At 37.5% G+C, this 11,136-nt stretch overlaps 1 protein-coding gene across 1 annotated transcript in view; it reads right to left on the bottom strand.

Annotated features, from left to right (window-relative positions):
- Nucleotides 1-11,136, bottom strand: part of DRC3 (dynein regulatory complex subunit 3) — a 104,022-nt gene that overhangs the window by 85,831 nt on the left and 7,055 nt on the right. Inside the window, exons 2-3 of the mRNA XM_036739705.1 lie at nucleotides 1,803-1,859; nucleotides 1,523-1,699 (exon numbers count right to left, since the gene is read on the bottom strand). Coding sequence (XP_036595600.1) covers nucleotides 1,523-1,682 — 160 coding nt within the window. The 5' untranslated portion in view covers nucleotides 1,683-1,699; nucleotides 1,803-1,859. The remainder of the gene's footprint in view (nucleotides 1-1,522; nucleotides 1,700-1,802; nucleotides 1,860-11,136) is intronic.

The following is an 11,136-nucleotide window of genomic DNA, read 5'->3' as shown; positions in this document are numbered from 1 at the left end:
TAACTGCTTTAGTCTTGGGTCTCCATCTCTGAACTTAGTTCAGTATTCAGCTGGCCTGTAATGAGTTAAGTTTAGAAATCCAGTTCTCTTGCTAATCACTGTTCTATTCTTGCCTTAAGGAATTTAGCTAACCTTGGGGAGCGTGGTTTGCCACAGGGGAGTCAGGCCTAATATCTTTACACCACCAAGCTATCCTTCAAGGATGTCCGGTTTGTTGTGCAAAAAGTCTGGGTTCACTCAAACATTGAACACTTCTTAGTCACAAGGGGGAAGGAAGGGGTTGCTGCTAGCCTCTCATTGCCAGACTTCCAACCAATCATATTGTTCCCCATGCCTCAGCTATGTAACCAGTCATGTTGTTCTCAACCCCATGAGGTCACCTACCCTCTTCTGGTTTTTGTTCTGTACTCCCCAAAACCTATAAAAGAGAACTGTGCCCCTCATTTGAGGTCTTATTTATTGGTAAATTTGTGCTTCATTTATAAATTGATCATGCTTGGAATGTTATGTCTCAGTTTATTTTATATTTATTTCACTTATTTTAAGTGTTAAGTGGGTCAGACTTGTACCTCCCACATAGTAGGTACATAACAAATATTTGCTGAACTGAACTGACCCATAATCTACCTTTCATAATGTTCTGTTATTGTCAGAGGCCCCAGGTGGCCAAGCCTTTAGAAGGTATACCTAAATTCAGTAATATCAAACTGAAGACTTTGAAAACTCCATTCCTTGGATTTTCTTAATTCTCAGATGAGGTGCAAAGAGCAATGTTGTTGTTTCTAGACATCTCTTAGTAATTATTTGTCACTTTGTCATTCATACAGTCTTTTAAAACCAGTTGTTGTTAATGCTGTAACAGGTTTATCATATGTGTAATGTAACTAACTCCTGCCCAAAGCTTGGCTCTCTAAGGAAAGCAGAGTTGTGGCCTCTGGCCCCAACTTTCTACTTCCCCATCCTGGCAGGAATGAAAGTCTTCCTTGGAGAAAAGCGGGAGGAGAAGAGGCTCAAGTCGTCTATTTTGCCTCCCTTTGACCCACATTCTACAGCAGACTTCTCCTTATACTTAGTCTCCTTCCTTACATGCAAATTAGGAAATACTTATATTTGAGTCAGTCACTCTCTTCTCATTCATCACCAAGAATTCCACTGATATTCAAACAATAGTTTCACTGATCCTTTTTGCAAAATGCTTATAGTTTTTTTTAAAAAATGAACATTATTCCAATATCTTCATATCCAGGGAGATTCTGATCTTGGCCTAAGTCTAGCAGCCATCATTATAAGTGAAACACCAAAGTATGACATAGCTAACTGGAAATTATTCTACAACTATATTTTATTTGGAGTTTAGGTTCCTTACGTAAAGCCTACAGTGGTGTTAAAAAAAAAGACATTAATAAAACCTGAACAGAACAAAACAAGACCAAATACACACGCAGACACAGACACACACACACACACACACAGACACACACACGGACACACACACACACACACACACATATACGCTACTCACTTTGAAAATCCAGCTGCAGACTCTTGACATCTTTGAAATTAATGCCCTCCTGTTTGGCTACTTGTCCTGCTGCTTCTTGAGGCCCCTGTTCTTCCACAGCCAATTTAAGCAACTCTTCATCAATCACATTTGGCTCTATGGTATCATATAACCGAATCATCTTCCAATCTTAGTTACCTTAAAGAATGGAACAATAATTATTTTATTATTTATTTACTTTTTTGCGGGGGGGGAGGAAGAACTACTACTTAAAATGTTATGTAACATACTAGAAATTTACCTGTGACCTGTTGCAGACTTGACTGTAGATAGAGCAGAGAGCTGGTGCTTAGAACTCCTATTTGGGAGATGGGGAAGGTAACAGTACAGTTAGTCATCTAATGAGCCCACTTATACAGTATTAAATAAATTCTGAAATTTCTTGAGAAACTACAATTTGGGGCAAGTTGCTTCCCCCTCTGGTTAGTTCCCTCTGCAAGAAGAGATGATTTCCAGCTTTTAACCATAATTTGGATATGAAAATTACAATACCTAATTAAATTAGATGGGCCTATAATGTAGCAAGAGCAAGGGAAGTCCATGTTACACACCTATGGAGTGTTAAAAGACCCAGAAGAAGGACCCCAGCACAATGGGTAGATATTCTGAGGAGGGAACACGTGAAAAAGAATTGACAAGATGAGTAGTGGATCAATACCTGATATAAGGAATACCCAAATCAATGAAATCACAAATCCATAATAATGATGGTTAGTTTCCTGACACTGGAAAGAAAATTACCAACAAAGATCAGAGGATCTCCTGGTGAATATCTTCAGAAGTTAGACCAGTGCTAAAGACCTCATCTTGAGAAATGTGGTTTCCCTCTTCCCCCACTTTTTTTTTTTGCCAGGAAAATATGGAGGAAACATTTCTTGGGATTCCCATACCTACAAACTTATGAATGCTCCCTAGCTCAGGAATTCAAGACTTGGTACAGATTTTCTCTCCTCTCTACCATTTCTTTAGTCAGAGTTCAACAACAACAACAAAAAAATATCTTTTCCTAGTTTTCCATTCCCTCCCCCTCCCTACCATTGTAGTTTATCACCTCCGTTCTTTTGAAGTTTATTCTGCTGGTCAGCAGGTTTTTCTGCTTACTTTGTATCAGAATATATCTGGGAGGATGACTTCAAGGAATTTCTAAAATTTTGGAAAGTATTTAAGTGGGAATCTTCTAGTTCTGGCTTGGTGGCCAGGTGACTGCCTTGGGGTAAGTCAATTTTATAACCATTTTTGTAACTCGTGTGAATCTCCCCAAGACTGGAGGGAGGCCTCCAAGTGGATCTGGAGCAAATTATTTCCCTTAATACTAAAAGAACCTAAACCATCATATCATGCAACTGCTGATGGAGCTCATTATGGGCAAAGGCCCTGGGCTAAAACCGCACCAGCTGCCCAGTGGGTGAGGTCTGTGAGGCTGCTCCAGAGTCGAACCTAGCACACTCTCAGGTAATACTCATGATTCCCTCCCACTGGGGGAGTACAAAGTGTGGGGGGGGGGGGGGCTCTGCCCCCTATGGCTCCGCCCCCTATGGCTCCGTGCTCTGATAGGCAAACTTTCACCTGTATCTTACCTGGCACCAGGTTAGTGTGAGCATGCCCTGCCCCCTTTCTAGGGCTCCCCCCCCATTAGAAAGCAGGTACCTTGAAGGCAGAGACTGTTTTGTTTGTACTTCTTTCTCGATATTTAACACAATATATAGCATATGGTAAATGCTTAATAAATGGTTTTTTATTCATCCATCCATCCATCTATCCATTCAGACAAGTGGGGAATTTATTCTAGGATTAATTTTTAAAATTTTAAATCATTCCAATTAGTTTTTCCTTTACTTCTTTTAAACAGGATGACTTGAATAATATTGATCAAGAATTTATTATTCTTTATTTATTATTACAAAGATTTTCATTTTGTTCTAATGATTTTTTCCCTCCTCAGGATTTTCATTTTAACATTTCATCATTTCATTTTTTTTCTTTTATACTTTGAGTTGACTTTACACAAACACTGGCTAATTTTCAGAAGAATTATAGCATATTGTAGCATATTGGATGTTCTTTTAACTTTAATTTCATATTTTACTGATTCCCTCTTCCATTTTCAACTTGGATAAGCAATGGATAATATTTTACCTTCCTCTTTCCCACTGAAGCCACCATTAGAATATTTCTCTATGTGTGTGTGTATGTGTGTGTGTGTGTGTGTGTGTATGGTCTCTTTTTTCTTTCATTTCTTCCAAAAAATTTTTTTAGAATTAAATGGCTTTCAAATTTTATTTGAGTTAACTCCATTGAACCGAAACTGATGTGCTACTTGATCAGTCATGAATATTAATGCTTGTCATTTGACAAGGCTAATGAGAATACCAGTTGTTTTTATGATTGCCTAATTTTAGTTGTTTACATACATGTTCACCTTGCTGATAATTCACTGATAATTACTGTTGCTAGCTGTCATTGCTTCTAATTGGCACTGCTATCATTTACTAATTGGCTTGGCCAGTTGTTTTATTGCTGTTTGATAATATGATGAATACAGGTAGGTGGTATTTGGAAATTATTGTCACATCTGAGGTGTGAACATTGTCACATTTGGGGTGTGGATTAATTCTTGAAGTAGACCAAACAAACATATAAGAGTAAGGATGGTTTAAAAGCTCTGAAGGACCAAGGAAAGAAGATGGGAGACTGCAAGATGGTTGTTGTTCAAGGAGTGAGCACAACCCAAGGAGATGCTTGGTTTACTATCAGAACACACTGACCATTTAAGAAGACCAGACAAAATCAGGAAAAGGAACAGTACCCAGGTAATGGTTCACATGCCTCCACCATTGTTCCTAAGAAATTTATGACATTAATGAATGGAAATGATAATAGCACAACACGGGAGGTCCATGCTTGGACCTACACTTGGTTTGTCATCTCCACAGAGGGAGGATCTTTGCCAGCAATAACAAGATATTCATATGTAAGTGATGTTGGTTCTACATCTCTGCAACCAGAGTGGTTATTTCTATTTATGCCTAGACAGCTCTGAAGGAATAGCTTTCCTAAATCAGATAGCACTGTGATGGCCAGGAGATGGCCCAAAGCTAAAAACATATCAGTGGGAAATGGATGACTAGTACTTCATAGATAGGATTGAAAGAGTAGGGCCAGTTCCCCTGAATCATATGGAGAAACCTCACTTGAATTTGAGAAGGTGAAGAAGTCCACTGAAATGTATGAAAAATCTCATATAAACATGGTAGGAGGGGAAGATCCATTTGATCAGGCAGAAAAACCTCGGCTGATGGCAGGCATAGGACTGGATATGTTACGGCAGAAAACACCCCAGACCAAAATTAAGAATGTTCTCAAGGAGATGACCCATGCCCCACTGGGGAATAATCATGAAAACATGGATTATAAAGGTGTCAGCAGCATTACAGAATTGGATGGCTTCCCATAGAAGAACAGGATAATACTTCAGTGGAAAAACTTTTAAGGGGCCTGCCTGATAACCCAGATATAGCACATCAAATTTATTTATAAAAATAATGCTTGGGGGTATAACAGCAAGCACCCTGGCACATACCAGATGGCCTGCTAGCACAGGTTCTTTGATCTGCTTTTAAAGGAAAGACAATCTTTAAAGGGGTCAACAATCTTGCTTTAATTACATTCACTAGTTCGAGGGAAAGGTCAGCACCCTGAACTCAGAGAAAATACAAGCAGTGAAAATACAAGCCAAGAAATTAGCACAAAGACCAACAGACAGGGCTCCAACTGTCTGAACAAGGTAACACAACCACCTTCATACACCACTAGGTCAGGGGAACACAGATATATCTGAGTAGTCGAGGGGCTCTGAACAAACAGCTACTCAGAGTCCCATCCAGGGAACCAAAGGGTCCTTCTCATAAGTGAACCCCCCAAAGAAAAATATCAACCTCAGAATATATATACACACTTCTCAGAGCCAGAAGGCATCACAACCCTCCTGACTCTATGCCTAATTAGCTTAGTATCGAAAGGTGTGAAAGCTTTCCTACAAGCAAGCCTCCCTTGTAAGCAAGCTTCCCCTTTAAGCAAGTTCCCTCCCCCAATGGGCTCCATGTGACTCAGAATGTATCAGAGCTGAGCTGGAGCTCAAAGCAGTAAGACATGCGTGATTGAACACATGTGGTCACATAGACCTATTAATGGACAGGGAAGATCTTCCTATTCCATTAACATTACAGGGGGGTAAACACCAAAGCAAACATTCTATATTTATGACATCTACATTTCATATTGAGGGTTGCAGTCCTCTGACTTAGTATTCGGGTTGGACAAATTACAGAAATAGCTAGAAAAGGGGTCAATAAGCTCAGTATGAAATTGAAAACTGATCTTTTTTATCCTATTTTGTTAAGACTTAACAAAATGTTATGTACCTAAATTCCTTCTTCTTGCAAGTTCACTCAGGTCACCTCAGGTCACCTGGGTCAAGATTCTACTCTTGTGACTTGTAACTCAACCTTTACATTGTGACTTATACCCCCCCCCCCACCCTTGTAACCACACCCATCACCCATTTTCCAGAGAAACTTGGTTAACCAAAAAGTCGATCCCATCAATCTAAGCTGCCTACACTAAAGGGAATCTCCTCCAGGCAGTGTGGGAGGCTAGGCGACCCAGTGAGTAGAGTGCTAGGCCTGGAGTCAAGAAGACCCAAGTTCAAATTTGGCCTCGGACCCTTGCTAGCTATGTTACTCTAGGCAAGTCACTTAACGCTGTTTACCTGAGTTTTCTCATCTGCAAAATGAGCTGGGGAAGGAAATGACAAACCTCTTTGCCAAGAAAACCACAAACGGGATTGCGAAGAACTGGACATGACTGAAAAATGATTCAACTTTTAATGAAATAGAGGACTTTCAAGCATTTCTGATGAAAACCTTAATTTCCCATATCTGTACTCTTTGGATTTGGACCCCATTGTCATCATGCTCCCAGAAAACGTCTTCACCAGCTAATTCGTCATCCTAAAAGATTGCCTCAGGTTTGGTACTTCATCAGTACCCTCTGTCCCTCTGATTGGAGGGCTGGGGGACACAGCAAAGAACTCTTTCCATTTAAAGAGGGTTCACAGACCAGCCAACGCCTCATTTCCTACCAGCTGCACTCCTTAGACTGGACTCCACCAGGGCCCCAAGCTAGGCACCTCTTTTCCCACCCTTCCCCACTTTTCAGTTTTCTTCTGTATGCTGTCTTCCCCTTAAGGGCAGGGACTGCTTTTTCCTAATCTGTATCCCCAGAGATTAGCACAGTATCTGGCACATAATAGGCACTTAATAAATGTTTATTAACTGACTGACTCCTGGTGGAAAGGCCAGAACAAATTAGACATTTTGAAATTCAAACCCAGGAGTCAATAGAAGCACAGAAAGGAAAATACATTTGATCATTAGGAAAAGACTATGTTATTATAAATTGTTCACATGCCAACAGGGAGGCCTAAAGGCAATTTTGTTTTAGGAGGATAAGGAAAAGGGACTATACTGGGGAGGAAAGGGAGAGGAAAGAAAGGAAGAGCACCATTTCACATAATAGGGGTACGTAAAATGAAGAGTGTATACATGAAAGTAGAGATGGAGGAATGACCATCTTATTAACTTTCAACTTAAATGGACAAAAGATGGTTGAACACACAGACGCACATACACACACACACACAGCATGGGGTAAAAGAACATTAAACTCAAAGGGAAATAATTGGGGACAGAGGGAGAGAGGAAAAGGAGTTTGAGAGGACAGAAAGCTATGTGAGGGAGCAGTCAAAAACAAAACCAGTTCCAGCATTGGAGTGGGGCGCATAAAAGTGGGATTGAAAGGAAAGAAAGAGTAAAAACTTGTGACCAGAGTTCATGAAGAAGGAAGAAGAAAGGAGGGGCAGAACAGCAGAAAAAGATCACTTCAATCACAGATCAGGAGTGTTAGGCAAATTTCTTTTATTTATCCATTTTATAAAGACAGGGAAAAGTATAAGAGGACAGGATGAAGGGAAGTACACAATTAACAACCATAACTATAAACTCTGAATGGGATGAACTGACCCCCCAAAACAGAGAAGGATAGCAGAATGGATTAGAAAGCAAAGGTTTAGGGACAGCTAGGTGGTGCAGTGAGTAGAGCACCACCCTGGAGTCAGGAGGACCTGAGTTCAAATCTGGCTTCAGACACTTGACACATGTACTAGCTGTGTGACCTTGGGCAAGTCACTTAACCCCAACTGCCCTGTCCCCCCCCAAAAACCAAACAAAAAAAAGAAAGCAAAGGTTTACAAGAAATGTGCTTAAAACATAAAGATTCACACAAAGTGAATATGAGGGGCTGTGGTAGAATCTATTATGTCCTTGATTTCACATGTAGAATTGATATCATATTACTTGCCTTCTCGGTTGGTGAAGGAGGGGGTGGAAGGAAGAGAAAGAATTTGGAACTCAAAATTAAAAAAGAATAGAACATTAAAAATAAATAAATTAAAATGTTTTTCAAAAACTAGAAAAATCAATTATGCCTCAGGTCAACTAAAAAAATATGAATAAATATCATGCCTTCTGACAAGGCTACTCTAAAAACTAGGTATAATAAAAAAGAAAACAGATAATAAGTCAATATCAACACTTAGTATATATATGCACCAAATGGCATTGCCTCTAAATTCTTAAAGGAAAAGTTAACCAAATTACAGAAATAAGTTGACTACAAAACTGCAATGAAGGCCTCAGTGTAGCTCTTTCAAATCTAGATAAATGTAACAAAAACAAGAAACAAGAAAAAAATTAAGGAACTGAATAGAATTTTAGAAAATTAGCTATGATAAATTTCTGGGATTATTTGTGTGGTGCCCTTACAAAATTTGTTCTCATACTGACTTAAAAAAAATCTCACAAACAAATGCACAAAAATGGAAATGCTAAATATACACTTTACTGATGATGGAATGAAAAAATATTTAGTAAAGGGCCTCTAAAGAAAGAATTACAAATTAATTGAAGCCTAAATAATTTGGGTCTAAAGAATTGGTGGGTCAAAGAACAAATCATAGAAAGAATAAAAAATTTCACCGAAGTAAAGGAAAAGGAGAAAACATACCAAAAATCATGGGATGCAGCAAAAGCAATCTTTAGGGAAAAATTTCTGTCTCTAAATGCTTTCATCAACAAAAGAAGGAATGAATAGCTCAATAACTTTGGCATGCACCTCTCCCCTCCTGCAAAAATAAAATAACAACAAACCCTAGAAATGCAGCAAGTCAAAAATAGAAATTCTGAAAATCAAAAAAAAAGATTTTAGAAATTGAAAGAAAAATCATTAAATTGATAAATAAAACTAAGATTTTTAAACTAAAAGAAAAACAATTAGCTAATCTTTTTTTGAGAGGAAAAGAAAATTGAATTTAAAAATTAAGACAAAGATTCACAACAACTGAAGATGAAATAAAGTCTCAGAAGCATTTTGCGTGCTATAACTGATAACAGGGATGAAATGGATATTTATAAAAAATATAATATTCATATTAAAGAAAGAAATCAATTATTTAAATAACTCAGCATTAGGAAAAGCAAATTGAACAAACCATAAATAAATTTCCAAAGAAAAAGATCCCAAGGCCAAATGGATTAACAGCATTCAAAGAACAATTAGTTCCAATAACACATAAATTGTTTGTAAAAAGAAGAAATGAAGGGATGCTTTCCAACTCCTTATACTTCATAAATATGACCTTGACACCTAAACCAAGAAGAGATAAAGCAGAGAAAAGAAAAGGATATATGAACAACTCTAATGAAAATCAATCTAATCAAAAGCAACAAAAATATTAAATAAAGCATTAGCAAAGAACTCATAAGAACATATTAAAATATTATATACTATGAACAAGTTGAAGTCATACTAGGAATGTATGGTTCGTTCAATCTAATTAAAAGTATAAACATAACAGACTCTATGTAGTATACTACACAGCAGTAATCATACAAAAAGCATAGGAATAATGCACTTTCCCTTAATTTGCTAAATAGTATCTTTCCAAAATGCAGAGCCAACATTATATGTAATGGAGAGAAATTAGAAGCCTTTCCAATCATACCAGAGGTAAAGCAAGAACGCTAATTTTTGCCATTGCCATTTAACATAGTCCTAGAAATGTTCGCTATTGCAATAAGATAAAAATAAATAAATCAAGAGACAGGCGAAAAGCAAACTGAACTATCACTGTTAGTAGCTGATATGATGGCCTATCTACAGAATGTCCAAAAAGTTAATTAAAGTAATTGAAACAATTAACAGCTAGTAAACTTTCAGGCTATAAAGTAAACCTACACATATTTTTAGCATTTTTCTATATTACCAGCCAAACCCAACAGAAAGAGGCAGAAAGAAAACAGTTCAAAATACTCCAGAATAGAAAAATATTTGGGAAACAGACACATTCAGGAATTTCATGATACAACTACAAAATCCTCTTTACAAAAAGAAAAGGCAGACCTAAATAATTTAAGAATCATTAATTGCTCACAAGCAGGTCAAGCTAATACTATAAAAAAAGGTAATACTACCTAAATAAATTAACTTATTTAGTATTATACTAAACTACCAAAGGATTATTTTATAGAGCTAGAAAATAATAATGAAGTTCATCTGGAGGAACAAAAAGTCAAGAATCTCAAGGAGGAAGAGAGCATCACAGGACCAGATCTCAAACTATACCAGACTGCAGTAAGCATCAAAACTGGTATGATTAGAAAAACAGAGATGTCAATCAGTGGAAAAATTACCCAATGTACAGAAGCAAGTGACCTAAAAACTCCAGCTCCTGGGGTGAGGATTTTGTACTATGTGACAAAAATTGCAGGGGAAACTGGAAAGCCATCTGATAGAAATTAGGTATAGAACACTATCTCATACCTTGTAACAAGATAAACTCCAAATGTATATATGACTTAAGCACAAAAGGTGACATCATAAAAAAAATTAGAGAAGCAAAGAAAAATTACCTTTCAGATCTATGGGTAAAGGCAAAGTTGATCAAAAAAAAAAAAAACAAGGGTTAGAAAGGATCACAGAAGATAAAATGGACAGTTTTTATTATATAAAATTAAACATTTTTTACATTAGTAAGATCAATGCCTTTAAAATTAGAAGGGAAATAAGAAAATTTTCTGATAATGGTCTGATATCCAAGAACTGACTCAAATTTATAAGAGTAAGATCTATTCCTCAATGGTCAAAGGATATGAACAGGAAGTTTCCAATGGAAGAAGTCCAAGTTACCCACAACCACATGAAAAATTGTTCTAACTCACTAATAATTAAAGAAATGCAAATTAAAGCAACCCTGAGGTTCCACCTCATGTGTATCAGAGAGGCAAAGATGACAAAGACGGAAAATGACAATTGTTGAAGGGACTGAAGGAAAAGAGGCCCACTAATGTACTGTTGGAGCTGTGAAATGACCCAGTCATTCTGGAAATCAATTTGGAACTATGCTCCCACAGTTACCAAACTGTACATACCTTTTGACCCAGTGATACCACTACCCCAAG

Source organism: Trichosurus vulpecula, chromosome 1 (assembly GCF_011100635.1).
Source record: "Trichosurus vulpecula isolate mTriVul1 chromosome 1, mTriVul1.pri, whole genome shotgun sequence".
Classification (NCBI taxonomy): Eukaryota; Metazoa; Chordata; class Mammalia; order Diprotodontia; family Phalangeridae; genus Trichosurus; species Trichosurus vulpecula.
This window is presented reverse-complemented; position numbering and strand designations above follow the sequence as displayed.